We start from the raw sequence: 16,338 nt of genomic DNA, 5'->3' as shown, positions 1-16,338 counted from the left end.
ACCTGCCCTCACTCTGACTCTGGTGTGGTGGGTGGTATGTGTGAGGGGAGATCAGCTCCCACTTCGGTAAGTATAGTTTTGCCCCCTTAGAGCATGGAAATCCCCAAACACTGGCTACCTTTAAAACTTTGCCCTGTGGGAGATCCCCTTTACTCTGTGATTCTGATTTTTGTCCTTTTGAGACACTTTGTAGTAATCTGTTGGAAGGAGATTCTGAGAGTTCCTGCTACTCTGCGGTGTATCTGCTCTTCTCTTCCTGAGACGACAGAGAGCACCGCCTCAGTCCTCCTCCTCTCAGTCCTGTCTGCAGCCTTTGATGCTTTTAGGACTCGGCTCTTTCTCTCTCCTGGGTTAGCTCCTGCCTCTCAGACCTCTGATTCTCACTCTTTTCTGGCTCCTCCTCTAGATTTGTAACAGCAAGGATAGGGTTAGGGTGTTGGAGCTCCCCTAGCCCTGTCTTTGGCCCTCTGCTCTCCTCCCTCTGGACTTCTTTACTTGGTGCTCTCATCAGCTACCAGGGATACCATCACCATCTCTCTGCTGATGAATCTCAGATCCACATTGTCTGTGCTGACCTCCAGTACTGCATTTCTCCTCTCCTTACCGGGATTTCACACTAGATGACCAGCAGACATCTTGGGCTCAGTGTGTCCCAACCAGACATTATTCTCTCCCCTAGATAGAACCCCCACCTTCTCTGTAGCTGCATCCTCCTCGTCCCTCAGGCTCAAAGCTTGGGAGCCCCACTTGACTCCTCCCTGTCTCTTACCTACTATCCAATATGGCACCTTCAGTTTCGCCTTTGGAACATCTCTCCAATGGTCCACTTCTGTCCTGTGTTCCTGCCAGCCTCCTACTGGAGGCCCCCATCACCTCCCTCCTGTAGAAAAGACAACCTGCTGCTGGCTCTGTCTGCCACAAGGCTCTCCCTAGTCCAAGGCCTCCTCCATTCAGCCACTAGAGTAATTTTCCTACTGCATTGTTCTGATTGTGTCACTCCCCTACTCCATATACCTCCATGGCTCCCTATTCCCTTCAGGATCATATACAAAATATTCTGTTTGGTGTTCAAAGCCCTTCTTTCCAGTCTTCTTATATGTTAGTCCCCAATCTGTACTCTTGGATCCAGGCACAGTGGCCTCCGGAACTGCAGATTTTTAAAACAATCCCTTCCCTTCTGTCTTAGAATTTATGCTCAGTACCTGTTCCAAGGAAGATAATGGGTTAGAGGTAGGTAGTTGGGAATAAGTGGCTAACCCAAGGTCACAGAGAGAAGGAAGTATCTGAGGTCAGATTTGAACTCAGGACCTCCTGGCTCTAGTTCTAGTTCTTTATTCCCAGAGTCACCTAATGGCTCCCAAATGGAAAATGTTCGTCTATTTTTAACCCATATCTTCTATCTGAGAATCAGTTCCAAGATAGAAGAGGGACAAGGGCTGGGCAATCAGGGTTAAGATAAGTTAAGATGCCCAGGATCATGTAGCTAGGAAGTGTCTGAGGTCACATTTGAACCCAGGTCCTCCTGCTTCCAGATCTGGCACTCTATCCACTATGGGACCTGGCTGCCTCTGACTTCAGGCATTTTTGTTGGCTTTACTGCATTCCTGGAATAGTTTTCCTCCACAGTTCAGAACACTGAGGCCTTTGAACTTCCTCTAAGTACCAACTAAAAAGATTCTACAGGAAAGCCTTTCCTCATCCCTCTTCATCAGAGTGCCTTCATTCTTCTCATTCTTCCCTGTTTCTCCTAGACAGGGCTTGCCCTGTGTCCATATTTGTCTGTATATTGTCTCCTTCCACCATTGGATTGTAAGCTCTTTGAGGACAAGGAATCCCCAGAGCTTAGCACAGGGCCTGGGGCAGAACAGGTGCAGAATAGAGAGAGAATGGAATCGAACATTTCTGGTTCTTGAGATGCCCCAGATGTATCCCCATCTTGTCTGTATGCTCCTCCTCTTCCCCCCTGGGGTCCCTCAATCCAAAACAAGAAGCATTTGCCAGGAGCAGATGGGAAGCCACAAGATTCTTCCCATAATTCCTTCATCTTCATCCTCTCCTCTAGCCCTAAGTGCTCTCATTCCTCCCTTTGTCTATTGGTAGTTTTTATTTTATTGCTATTTAAAAAAATTTTAAACCCATAACTTCTGTGTATTATCTCATAGGTGGAAGAGTGGTAAGGGTGGGCAGTGGGGGTCAAGTGACTTGCTCAGGGTCACACAGCTGGGAAGTGTCTGAGGTCAGATTTGAACCCAGGACCTCCTGTCTCTAGGCCTGACTCTCAATCCACTGAGCTACCCAGCTGCCCCACTATCGGTAGTTTTTAAAGGAAGCCTCTTTCTGCTCTCTGATGTGCCTCTGCTGCCACTGCTGTCTTCAGTTATTCACTCCTCCTGCTTTTCTGCTGCTCGGGGTGATCAAGAAGCAAATGATTTCTTCCCTTCGGGTTTTCTTTCTAAAAATATTTCAGACTCCTCTTCATTAGGGGAAGTCTACTGTTCTGTCCAATATTGTGAACCTCACATTTGCAGGTGTTGGAATGAAATTTAACCAAAGAGCAAACTGAGGCAGTTCTCCAGGGAGAAGAAGCAGGGGAATGCTGCTTGTCAGTAAAAGGGGTCAGACTGGGTTTGCCTCTATTAATGCACAGAACAAGGAACAGACACGATAACCGATATCATAGGATTGAGGGCAACATGATTCATAATGGAGCTGGGAAAATCAGGGACACTGCGATTGATTGGAACAATCAATAATAAGGGGCCATGTTGTTTTTAAAATTGATGAAGGCTGATATTATGAGGAAAAGTAATATTTTAATTAGGCCCATGTTGATAGAATAAAATCGACCACGCACTGTAAAAAATTCAAATTGCCGCTTCAGCCATTTTGTTCCATACCTTCCCTCTTCCTCTTTGTCCCCAGGGAGCGTGCTCAGGCAGCAAAGAGGAAGTCAAACACCACTTCCAATATTTAAAGACATGCTTTACCTTGAAGCCGTCATCCAAAACAGGAAACCCGTTGGACCATGGAAAATGTAGTTTTCCAAGTGTCCACAGGAAGTTTGTCATTAAAACTCAAATGAGTCTCAAATAGCTCTCAATAGAGCACCAGAAATTCTAAATAACACAGCCAGCAAATGACCCAGCCCATCTTTTCTCCTCAGATGAAGAAGTGATTCTTGTGTGAGTACAAGAGCAAGGTCAAGGCCCTGACTTAGGGCAGCAAACCAGGCATCTTTGAGAGATGGGTCAGGGGTGTAGAAAGACTAGACCCGACTCCCTGGGGCTCGCCAGAATCTTCCAAGGTCATCTAATATGTAATGAGACTACAGTGGTGGTGAATTGCCCGAGAGCTGGAGTTTGCCCTTCATCTATTACAGGTTGGCAGAATATTGAGCCCAGTCAGGAGACAGAGAACCATGTCTTGGGCAGGTCTCGAGATGTATCTATCATCTCCAGATAATCTGATAAAGATGGCTTAGTTGATAAGAAGTAAGGACATGAAGATCTTTTAGCTCATGCTTCCAGCTCTGTCTCCAGGAGCATGGAGTTTATTATATATACTTCAAGACTCATTTCACACACCACCCCCCCCAAAAAAAAAAATTTGCGTTTGCACAGAAACAAATTATGTCATATCAAAGCACAATAAAGTTATAGTTTTACAAAGAATTTTCTTATGAAGATAATGCTGAAGGCGAAAAAAGTCCCAAGGTTAAAAATGAGCCTCACTTTATCTAAAAGTTACTTTGCCTGAGCTTGCCACTCTGTGACCTTGGGATGCCTGGAGCAATTAGAGAGAGATACCCACAGCTGCAGCTTTACTTTGCTGAGTGAAAAAAGGCTGTTAACTCATTAAGTGCTGGTTTACTTTAAAGTTTAAAGTTTTCCTAGAAGCTATAATGTTTTTCAATAAGAAAAGGTGTGGATCATAAAAGAGGTCAAAAGAGGAGTCTCAGATTTTCATCTATTTAAGACTGTTTCTCTTATTGGCCTCCCACAGGCAGTTACCAGGCAAAAGCAGATAATGGCAAATAGGATCCGTAAGTAAATGATACAATGTCAGCTGAGTCTTCTCAGAGGAGAGGTCACCCTGGGCTGCATCCTGAGTTCCAATATTCTCTGGAATAGCTTCTTTCATTTCCTGGATTTGTAATAATCTGGTATTATTCCTTATCCTTTTCATTGCTTTTGAAGTTCTTTCTTCTGAGGGCTTGTAACGTTAAGATTAAAAATGATAAAGACTGATATAATAATAGAAATTAGTATTTTAATTAAAGCCATGGCCATGTTGGTAAAATATATATGTCCGCGCCTATCTTTTATATTTACCACTGGAGCCCATCCTCTCCGCACGTCAGTCAACTCCTCAGAAAGATCAAGAGGCATTCTTTTGGCCCTCCTCTGAATTTAAACTGCTCCCTGCATGGGGACCTTTGATGTCCCCACACCCTAAGACCCATTGGAATCATGGGTAATGTAGTCTCAAAGTCTCCCACATGTCCATAGGGAGTCTGCTAGACACTTCCCTGAATTTAAAACAAACAGTAACACTTTTTGTTTCTGACTTGGAATTGTCAGCCTTGGGTTGGTTTCTTTCTGAAAGCAATCTGTAAATGCTTTCCATTGCCATTTCATTTTTTATGGTCCTGATGTTCTGGCCAGTGCCCTTTGATTGTTATTGTCATTGTTGTGTTCATTTTTTTTTTTTTAAACCCTTGTACTTCGGTGTAATGTCTCATAGGTGGAAGATTGGTAAGGGTGGGCCATGGGGGTCAAGTGACTTGCCCAGGGTCACACAGCTGGGAAGTGGCTGAGGCTGGGTTTGAACCTAGGACCTCCTGTCTCTAGGCCTGACTCTCACTCCACTGAGCTACCCAGCTGCCCCTTGTTGTGTTCATTTTTTAAAAATCAATTGTGATCTTCTGGGTGGCCTCTGACTTTTAGGTTGTCTGTATTTCTCCTGTCTTTGAAATCAGGATGTTTGATGTTGGAATTGGGAAGATTTTGTTTTACATTTCTTGACTTTTCTTTTAGGTTATGCTTCCCTTTTGTGGATTGCCATTCCAAATCTCTTGTTCTCTGTTTTGTTCTTTCTGGGGAGGCTTGCCATGGTAGATTCTAGATATTTTTCTCTTCACCCCAAGGTTGTAACAAGCTAACAGAGGAAGATAAATCACAAAAGAGGGATGAAAAGGGTTTTGGGTGTAGAGGAGGTGCCCATATGAGAGGAACGGTGGAGAAATTAGTCAGAGGAGACCCCAAAAAGTAGATAAAGGTGAGAATCAAGATATTTGAGATTCATTTTCCATATGGAAGGAAGTTTGGAGTTCATGACCTCACCCCCTGGTCATGATGAATGGGTGTGGGAGGTATGAGAAGGAAAGATGTTTGGAATAGCATCTGCTGAGTGTGAGTCAAGGAATGAACTAAAGATCAGTTATCAGTCCCTAAGGACTGTCTTTCTTTGCTGAGAACCCACACAGTGAATACTCTGCAGTGAAGAAGAACTCGAGATCCTAGAGGAAAGAAAAGATTGATACATTCTTGGGGATCTGAAAAAGCACAAGAGAGAGTCAGGAATTCCTCAATTGTTCAGAAGTCAAATCCTAGAATAAAGGAAGTGAAATGGAAAAACATCTAATTCCAGGATCATTGGCCAAACACATGTAATGCATGGAGCAGGTAGGAAATATAAGTGGCCCCTCCACAGTATTAGGATATTTTCATATCTGGCCAACATCTCTTATATATGGGCTGTCAGATGTAGGCCTCTTTAACTCGTTATCTTGACTCTTGTACTCTGAAGTTTCTAGAGTTCCAAGTGTATGTTTACATCATTTCTTCCTCAAAAAGATAGTGGCGACATTTTTTTCCTCATGAATTAGCTCAAACAAAACCCAAATTATTTATTTTTTTGTTGGACAAAGTAATTCTCCCTTCTCCATCATAGTTATGTTTATGTTTGTGTAATGAAGTATAATTAAGGAATATATGCCATATACAAATCATAGCACTTATAAAGCAAAGGCTTTGGCTGTGATCCATCCTTCCAAGGGGACCTCCATCCCTGAATGTCACCACAGATAAGTCTCCTTCACTTGGCTGGAAAGCATCTCAGAGCACTCCTTGGAGTCCAGATTGTCATGACCATCTCTTTAGGACTCTCCTCATGTTTTCATCCAGATCAAACTTGTTATCAGTCTTGCAGAAAACAAACTAGATCTTTTCTTTAGCTATGTTCCCTTTGAAGGCATCACATAGGACTCTCTTCCTTCCAGAACACACTGCCCTGGGCAGATTGTCACAAACTCTTCACAGATTTTGCTTGAGAACATATCGCTTCTAAGTTCTGGGAAGGAAGAACTTTCACCTCACCTTCTCTTTTCTCCTCCACAGATCCACACAGCTGCCAGTTAGAACACAGACTTTCACCATGATTTCACAGGGAAATGCCTTCTATAGTGTTATAATTAAAATTTTATCTGGGGGTTTATTACCAGATATATAAGCATTTATTAGTCAAGACAGAGTTTCATAGAACGAGGGAGAGAGACAGAAATATCTCAACTTTTCTAGCTCTCTTTCTCCAGCTCAGTCAGGCTGGGCTTGCAGGAGATCAGGAGATAAGGAAAGCTCAGAGAGAAACCCCCAGCCGAGAAGAGTCAGTTACTTCTAATGGAGAAGTAAAAAAATCCCCCTCTCCTTCCCTCTATTGCCTTTTCTGTCCCCAGCTCCTCCCTGTGTGGCTCTGGCACGTTGATGCTCCGATGCTCACACTGACAGAGCAGGCAGCAGACATGTGACTCTGTGACACCTTCCTCCCACTGCTGGGGCCCTTGAGATCAAAGTTACAATGGAGGTCCCCATGACATTTCCCTTCACACCATAGTTAGAAACTCCTCAGCATTGTTCTGGAGCATCCTAGAGCTGCTTCTCTCAAGTCTCCATTGGGCTCTTACAGACTCAGCTTCTAGTGCTGACTCTGACACTGACAAAGGGCGGGACCTTTAGCCCCTCCCTTCTCTTTGGGTGAGTTTCCTCCTGTAATTGACCAGAGGTGGGCTCTTCACTGTGATGTGACTTTCAGCCTTCTGTGCTCTGCCTTGGGCTCCTCTAGGAGGTGGTGACGTTCAAGGATGTGGCTGTGGACTTCACGAGGAAGGAGTGGCGCCTCTTGTCCTCTCCCCAGAAGGAGCTGTACAAGGAGGTGATGTTGGAGAATGTCCAAAACCTCGTCTCTGTGGGTAAGGGGCCTCTCCCTGCTGCCTGGGTCTGCCACCCAAGGAAATATGGCCCTCAGCAGCAGGCAGGGTTAGGAGCAGTTTTCAGTCATGAGGAAGGGATGAGGGCTCCTATGCTGAGTCCAAGGTCCAGGGCCCTCCTGCTGCTTGGTTCTCCTGTAAAAGGACTTTGCATTGTGTAATGGGACCTTGGGGGTGGGGGTGGGGTTCCTTTGTTGATCCTAAAGTCAGAACTCAAATCCATGTGGAATAAGCTCAGAAGTTGAAGTAATCTGAGAGCTGATTCTGTCTTGCCTCTTCCTGGCCTGGAATTGTGTCTCCCAAACCCATCTGGGAAAACTATTAGGGCAGGTTTTCCATCCACCCTCTTCCTCTCTAGAGTGGATCAACTCTTTGGCATATTTTTCTCTATTTCATACCTCTTAGGTGTCTAGCAGAGCAGGGTTGTCCTTGGTCTCCCCTCCTATTGCCCTAATCCTCCAGTAGAGCTTGGTGAGAAAGGGAAGGAAGGGAAGAAGCCTTTATAACGACCTGCTCTTGGCCAGGGGCTCTGCCAAGGGTTTTCTTTTTTAATATTATAGCACTTCTTCCTCACTTCATCTTCCAAATTTGGTCACACAATTATCTCCATTTTATAGTTGAGGAAATAGAGAATCAATTTTAAGTGACTTGATCTGAGGCACACATATAGAAGTTGCTTGGGGACAAATTTAAACTGAGGTGTTCCTGCCTCTAAGCCCAGGTCTCTGTCCACTTGCCTTCTAGCTGCCAGATAATAGAAAAAACTATTGACCTTTCCCTCAAAGAAACTCAATGACAAGCTTCTCTGTCTCTTCCTCCCTGACTGATTCCCCCATGCCCAGGGCTTCCAGCTCCCCCCGAAGATGTAATCTCTTATTTGGAGCAAAGGGAAGCTCCATGGATGCTGGAGCAAGAAGACCTGAGGAGCTACTGCCCAGGTGAGTGCTCAGATCAGGAGTTCATATGGCCTAAGGTATCTAAGCTTGTTTGATACAGATGTTAATTGATGTTTATAGGCTAAACAAAAAGACTGAGATAACTGACCAGTCTTCTGGAGTGAAGCTTCAGGGAAGGGTTAGGAATTTTACAAGATTAAGGTTCCATTTAACTCAGGGTTACAGAAATCAATCAGCTTTTTTGAGTACTCCTAAAATATCAAGATGAATATATACCTGGACTCCTACATTATATCTACTGACCAGGATTTGCAAAGACTGCTCTCTCCTGCAAGATTGCAAACCCAAAATAACATCTCAATCATGTGGTTATAAACTTCATGAGATGCAATTCCAGGGTACCCAGGTATGAAACAACTATTAACAAATAATGGCAGCCAAGGAGAGTCTGTGCTTACCTGTGAGCATGAATGGCTAACCTTCCTGGAAACTTGGAAATTATTTGATGTCACATTGAGAGACTAAAAGAATATGTGACACTTAGTCGGAAGCAGAGTTTGTTTACATTATAAATGTACCTGAAAAGCATCATATTCCTGGTTGGGATCAGTTGAAAGCACTGCACGGGAAAAAACCCTTATGTTTTGGAAAAGGGGAAAATGGGAAAGATTATGGTTGGACTGGATATCTAGTTTGGTCACCAGGAATCGATTACTCTATTTTAAAATAAAAGATCCTAGTCAGGATGTCTTTTGTGGTGGTTTATTTATAATTAGGAAGGTTGAAGGTAGGGAAAATAAGGGAGAGAAACTCTGGCCTGGACCGGAGGCTCGGACCAGGTAGGGCTTCAGAGGCCCCAGCAGAGGGAGCACAGAGGTTTATTAAGCAAGGCTTCTAGCCACAAGGCCTCCTCCAAGATGAGAGGCCTCTTTGAGGCTAGGGCCTCCAGAAACGTCAAGGGAAAAAGGAAAGAGTCAGCCTAACTTACCCACTTGACAATTCAAAGGAAAGCAGTCTGAGGTCTCACCCGAGCTCCTCCAATGCCAAGAAGTTACCATCATATTTAAAATATAGCAGTTTTCATCACTTCCTGCATCCACCTCCAGTTTCACGTAGATAAATGGCAGCCTCAACCCCGTTTTGGCCTGTCCAGGGGGCAATCACTTGTTTTTGATTTTGTCACTATCACATGTGGGTCACAGACCTCCCCCCTCCCCACTTAATTCTAAGTTGGGTGGGGTGACATTCCTGGTGGCTAAAGTCTAAAGAATGAATGAGGGTGAGCTAATTCCATTTACACAGTTTGAAATACTTATTGTCCACAAGGAAAAACAGTTATAACAAAATTGGACCATTATTTACTGCTTAAGGTGACAGTAATTAATTTTTAGCTCAAGTTCCCTCAAATGGGCTTATGAACCACTAAATAGGAAGGGGGAAAAAGACAAATAATGGAACCTGTAGCCCATTTCCTTTCAAAAGAATGATGGACTCAAGTTACTGTATGAAACATATTTTGAAACATGGGAAATTCCATGTCTTTGTTTACATTGTATTTAGTAGAAGGACTTGATACTAAAAAGAGGCATATAAAGAAAAGTAATGGCTATTCTGAAGAAGTAGGGAACAGAAGAAAATCTTTTATGCCTTGGGTAAATTCAAAAAAGAGGATGGATTTTCTTCCTCTGATGTCAGATACTGCAACAAAAAAAGTTGAAAGCAGTCATGAAGGAAATAACAATGCTTTCAGATAAGCTAGATTATGAAATAGGAAATTTTAGTATACATAAACCCAGTGTTATTATACCTAGGAAGATGGGATTGAATGTGTAGACAATGAAAATGAAAGCAAAAAGAAAGATTGAAAATGAATTGTCTAGTACTATGGACAGAGCATGGCCAGTCACAAGATTTGGTTTCAGCTGCCAGGATTTGGGTCAAGTCACTCCACCACCATTCTGTGGTCATGGTTTGAGATAGGAATGTAATAATGATAACCTGGCCCAAATTACAGGTTTGTTATGAAGACAATGAGGTTGTATGGGAGGCTTTTTTAAAATTAAATTGTTATAGTAATAGCAATTTCTGATAACAAAATGGAGAAGCAAAATGAGTGATAACCAACAGTTTGGAATTTATAACTTACCCAGATGCCATGAATGAGGGGGCAGAAGGCAGTTGCTGCCAGCACTATAAATTTAAAGGCATGAGCTGATCCAATCTTTCAGTTATGAGAAGGGGACCCCAGGTGGTGGGTGGGTAGACCAATCAATCTGTTCAAAGTTACCTGTATTCTCTTTCATCAATTACCATGTCATCAACTACTGAATAGAGCTGTGAGATATATACTAACTACCCGATTATCAAAAAGAATATCATCAAACCACACTCCACCTGTCAGGGCCATAGGTGCCTGGCCTGACCAGATCCAGAGTGGGAGAGGAACCTCTCCAGCCAGCAGACACACCTGATTATTAATTGACCGTCCAACTTTATCATCTGTAGTCTAGTATAGATTCCCAACATCTTCCTCAACGTTGATCCTTCACCTGAGTTTATTATAATTAAATTCTTGAAGCTCATTTTGATGAAGGCTGGTTTTATCATGAAGATCAATTTAATATTCTTGCAACCAAGTGGAAAGGGAATACTTCAGCTAAGTCACAGTCATTAGTGTTATCCAATTATCAACATTTATCCTTATTAACATCTATCCATTAACTCAACCTCAAGACAAGTAACCAGGGAAGCTGTGTGGCTTAGTTCACAGCTTCTTACTTAGTCCTGGGTACTGTAGAATACTGTAGATGTGGAAATCTGGTGCTCAGCTAAGCTGCAAATATATATTTTTTTATTTTTAAAACCTTTAACTTCTGTGTATTGGCTCATAGGTGGAAGAGTGGTAAGGGTGGGCAATGGGGGAGTCAAGTTACTTGCCCAGGGTCACACAGCTGGGAAGTGTCTGAGGCTGGCTTTGAACCTAGGACCTCCCATCTCTAGGCCTGACTCAATCTACTGAGCTACTCAGCTGCCCACTAAGTTGCAAATATTTGTGGTACCTGCTCACTATCATGCCTTGGTGTTCACTTAGGCTTCTAATCCTTATTTAACTTAGATCCTTATATTATCTGAGGACCTTGGGCCATCTCTCTATCAGGCCCAATCCAGAAGCACCATACCGCCCATAACATTTAGCTTTAAGGTAATGGCATTTTCAAAGGATGGATTGTGTCCATTTCAGTTGGAAGACTTTTCTTCTTACCTGAGGAAATAGCTTATAAAGCAGTTCATGTTCTGACATTGGAGGAAAAGAGATTGTTATTTGTGTGTATATGTGACTGTGCAGGTATGTTTTACTGTTCATTTCTTTTAGGAGAGATCAGACCGGAAATGAAGGCAACTCCAAAAGAGATGAGCCCTTCTGTGGAAGAAACAGATCAGCAAAGAATCATGAGTGATGTTCCAAATAATGTAGCTTGGAGAGAATTTGGTGTTGAATCTCAAAATTCATCCCGTACTGTAGAACATCAAAAAATGGACTCTGAGAAAAAGTCTGGTGAATGGAAGCAGTGTGGAAAACCATACAGACAGAGACACAAACTTGCTATACATCAGAGAATCCACACTGGGGAGAAACCTCATGAATGCAAACAGTGTGGAAAAACCTTCAATAAGAGATCCTATCTGGCTATACATCTGAGAATCCATACTGGGGAGAAACCTTATGAATGTGCGCAATGTGGAAAGGCATTTAGTCATAGCTCCAGTCTTGCTAAGCATGAGAGAATCCACATTGGGGAGAAACCTTATGAATGCAAGCAATGTGGAAAAGCATTTAGTCTGAAGTCCAACCTTGCTATACATCAGAGAGTCCACACTGGGGAGAAACCTTATGAATGCAAGCAATGTGGGAAGGCATTTAGTCATAGCTCCAGTCTTGCTGCACATCAGAGAATCCATTCTGGGGAGAGACCTTATGAATGCAAGCAGTGTGGCAAGGCATTCAATGAGAGGTCCAGTCTGGGTGTACATCAGAGAATCCACACTGGAGAGAAACCTTATGAATGCAAACACTGTGGAAAGACATTCAATAAGAGATCCAGACTGGTTATACATCAGAGAGTCCACACTGGGGAGAAACCTTATGAATGTAAGTATTGTGGAAAGCTATTCAGTAACAGGTCCAATTGGGCTGTACACCAGAGAATCCACACTGGTGAGAAACCTTATGAATGCAACCAGTGTGGAAAGCTATTCAATGAGAAACCCAGTCTGGTTGTACATCAGAGAGTCCACACTGGGGAGAAACCTTATGACTGTAAGCAATGTGGAAAGACATTCAATGAGAAATCCAGTCTGGTTGTACATCAGAGAATCCACACTGGGGAGAAACCTTATGAATGCAACCAGTGTGGAAAGACATTTAGACGGAACTGTGTTCTTACTCGGCATCAGAGAATTCACACTGGAGAGAAAGCTTATGAATGCAAGCAGTGTGGGAAGACATTCAGGGACAGCTCCTGTCTTGCTTTACATCAGAGAATCCACACTGGGGAGAAACCTTATGAATGCAACCAGTGTGGAAAGACATTTAGGCTAAGATGCCATCTTGCTGAACATCAAAGAATCCACTCTGGTGAGAAACCTTATGAATGCAAGCAATGTGGAAAGACATTCAACTACAAGTCCAATCTGGTTGTACATCAGAGAATCCACACTGGGGAGAAACCTTATGAATGCAACCAGTGTGGGAAGACATTCAATGAGAGAGCCAGTCTGGTTGTACATCAGAGAATCCACACTGGGGAGAAACCTTATGAATGCAACCAGTGTGGAAAGACATTTAGACGGACTTCCGTTCTTAATAAGCATCAGAGAATCCACACTGGAAAGAAAGGTTATGAATGCGAGCAGTGCGGAAAAACATTCAAACAGAGCTCTGATCTTACTCAGCATCAGAGAATCCACACTGGAGAGAAATGTCATGAGTGCAAGCAATGTGGACGGACATTTGATTACAAATCCACTCTGGCTATACATCAGAGAATGCACACTGGGGAGAAACCTTATGAATGCAACCAGTGTGGAAAGACATTCAGTCGGAGCTCTCATGTTACTCAACATAAGAGAATTCACACTGGAGAGAAACCTTATGAATGCAAGCAGTGTGGAAAGAGATTCCGTCAGAGGTCGACTCTGGCTACACATCAAAAAATCTGCACTAAGAATAAGCTTCATGAATGCAGTTAGTGTGGATAGATATTCACAGAGAACCCCAAATCAGAAATCAATAACAAGCTACAATGTGGATTATTTTCATTATCTTCTATTCATAAATGTTTGTACAAACTAAACTAATTCATTGAAGGTTTAAAGGGGAAATAAGTTGCCATTTGCTTTAGACAATGTATCCAATTGTGTTAAGGGAACCCTCTTCCAGGAGCACATATGGGGTCTTATCTACATCTCTGATTCTAGTGACATCATCTAGTGTGGGTTATATGACTGAATTTGAACAGGACATAATTGATGGGGACCTGGTAGGATAAAAGGTTGAAGACAAGGAAGTAGGGGCTCCTTTTGTAGGACCTGGCAAAGAGGAAGGTGGCTGAGGTTGCTATGGGGAGAGCACCCACATGACTAAAAATATTTTTCTTTTTAATTCTCTGCCTGCAACTATCTAAGTGAATTCTAATAAGGTTTCTGCAGAATAAGGGCCATAACCCTAGCTTTAGTTCTTACATTATGTCTACCACCATGGAGAGGAGCCTCACTTCTCTAAGCTTTTCAGAGTTGTTTAAAAATAGACACTAGGGCAGATCAACTTAGGGCATGAACCACCACCTACTACTTGCCTCCCACCTTAATTTAAAAAGGATGCAGCTGTCACCAAATTTAGGCTTGGTCAGATGAAAATATTTTGCTTTTTTAAAAGGAGATAATCCTTGAAGGCAGTTTTAAGCCCCAAGGTGGTGCTAGACTTAGCGTAGGTGGGGGTGGGATGTTGGAGAGAGTAGCAGGATGTTGGAGAAAGTAGTACCTTCACAGCAGGGACCCACACAGGTCTGGAACTCAATTCATTGTCTTGCTAAGGGTGCTCCCTATGGAGTATATCAAGGGGCAAAATTCCAGCCCTCTGAGTACATTAATAAATAGCAAAATTTTTCATTTTTTGTTAAGCAAAGTAATTATCCCTCCTCCATCATAGTTATTTTTATTTTTGTATAGTGAATTATAATTAAGGAACACATTCAATACAAATGAAAGCAATAAGAAAATAAAGGCTTTGGCTGTGACCCATACTACCAACAGGAACCTCAAGCCCTGAATGTCATCACAGACAAATGGCCTTCACTTGGCTGGAAAGCATTCCAGATCACTACTTTGAGTCCAGATTGTAATGACCATCTCTTTTGGACCCTCTACTTGTTTTCATCCACATCAAAGTTGATTTCAGTCTTGCAGAAAACAAACTAGATCTTTTCTTTAGCTTTGTTCTCTTTGATGGCGTCATGTAGAATTCTCTTCCATAATACACTGGTGAACATATTCTCACAAATTTCATAGATTTTCCTTGAGAGCATATTGCTTCTAAGTTCTGGGAAGGAAGAACTTTCACCTCACCTTCTCTTTTCTCCTCCACAGATCCACACAGCTCCCAGCTAGAATACAGACTTTCACCATGATTTCACAGGGAGATGCCTTCCAGTGTTATAATTAAAAATTTATCTGGAGGCTTGTTACCAGATTTATAAGCTTTTGTTAGTCAAGACAGTTTCATAGAAGGAGGGAGACAGGTCTCAGGCTTTCTAGATCACTTTCTCCATTCAACTTGGTCAGGTTGGGCTTTCAGGAGATCAAGAGATAAGGAAAGCTCAAAGAGTAACCCTCAGCCCAGAGAGCCAGTTGGTTCCAATGGAGAGCTAAAAAAGCCCCCTCTATTTCTATTGCCTTTTGTGTTCCCCAGTTCCTCCCTGCATGACTCTGGCACATTGATGCTTGGGAGGCTCACACTGAACTGACTCCCCAGGGCAGGGCAGCAAACATGTGACTGTAACACCTTCAAGCCATTGCTGGGGTCCTTGGGGTCAGAGTTGCAATGGAGGTCCTTTAGACCTTTTCCTTCACACAATAGTTAGAAACTCCTCAGCATTGTTCCAGAGCATCTTAGAGCTGCTTCTCTCAAAGCTCCATTGGGCTCTTAAAGCCTAGACTTCTAGTGCTGACACTGACAAAGAGTGGGACCTTTGGCCCCTCCCTTCTCTGTGGGTCAGTTTCCTCCTGTAACTGACCAGAGGTGGGCTCTTCATTGTGATGTAACTTTCAGCCCTCTGTTCTCTGCCTTGGGCTGCTCTAGGAGGTGGTGACATTCAAGGATGTGGCTGTGGACTTCACGAGGAAGGAGTGGCACCTCTTGTCCTCTCCCCAGAAGGAGTTGTACAAGGAGGTAATGTTGGAGAATGCCCAGAACCTGGTCTCTGTGGGAAAGGAGCCCTCTCCCTGCTGCCCAAGTCTGCCATACAAGGGAATATGGTCCTCACCAGGAGGCAGGGTTGAGGGCAGTTTTCAGTCATGAGGAAGGGATAAGGGCTCCTTTACTTAGTCCAAGATCCAGGGCCCTCCTGTTGCCTGGTTCTCCTCTAAAAGGACTTCGTGTTGTGTAATGGGACCTTGAGGTTCCCTTTGGTGCTTCTGAAGTCAGAAATCAAATCCGTATGGGAAAATCTCAGAGGTTGAAGTAGTCTCAGTTGATTTCATCTCACCTCTCCCTGTCCTGTAATTGTGCATCCCAAACCCATCTGAGAAAACTTAGGTTGGGTTTTCTATCCACCCTCTTCCTAGAATGGATCTACTCTTTGGGATATTTTTTTTCTAGTTCATACCTCCTAGGTGTTCCCAGCAGAGTAGGGTTGTCCTTAGTCTTCCCTCCTATTGCCCTAATCCTCCAGCAGGGCATGGTGAGAAAGGGAGGGAAGGGAAGAATCCTTTATAAAGCTTTTGGCCAGGTGCTTTGTCAAGAGTTTTCTTTTGTAATATTATAGCACTTCTTCCTCACCTTCATCTTCCAAATTTGGTGACAGTTATCCTCATTTTACAGTTGATGAAATAGAGAATCCTTAAATGGCTTGATCTGAGGCACACACGTAGAAGCTTCTCGGGGCCTTATTTATACCGAGG

General features: G+C 43.2%; 1 protein-coding gene across 1 annotated transcript in view; it reads left to right on the top strand.

Moving 5' to 3' along the window:
- Positions 1-15,897, top strand: part of LOC123246944 (zinc finger protein 345-like) — a 22,234-nt gene extending 6,337 nt beyond the window's left edge. Inside the window, exons 3-6 of the mRNA XM_044675716.1 lie at positions 11,908-13,159; positions 13,639-13,700; positions 15,518-15,607; positions 15,808-15,897. Coding sequence (XP_044531651.1) covers positions 11,908-13,159; positions 13,639-13,700; positions 15,518-15,607; positions 15,808-15,897 — 1,494 coding nt within the window. The remainder of the gene's footprint in view (positions 1-11,907; positions 13,160-13,638; positions 13,701-15,517; positions 15,608-15,807) is intronic.
- The last annotated feature ends 441 nt before the right edge of the window (positions 15,898-16,338 follow it).

Source organism: Gracilinanus agilis, chromosome 4 (genome assembly GCF_016433145.1).
Source record: "Gracilinanus agilis isolate LMUSP501 chromosome 4, AgileGrace, whole genome shotgun sequence".
NCBI lineage: Eukaryota > Metazoa > Chordata > Mammalia > Didelphimorphia > Didelphidae > Gracilinanus > Gracilinanus agilis.
This window is presented reverse-complemented; position numbering and strand designations above follow the sequence as displayed.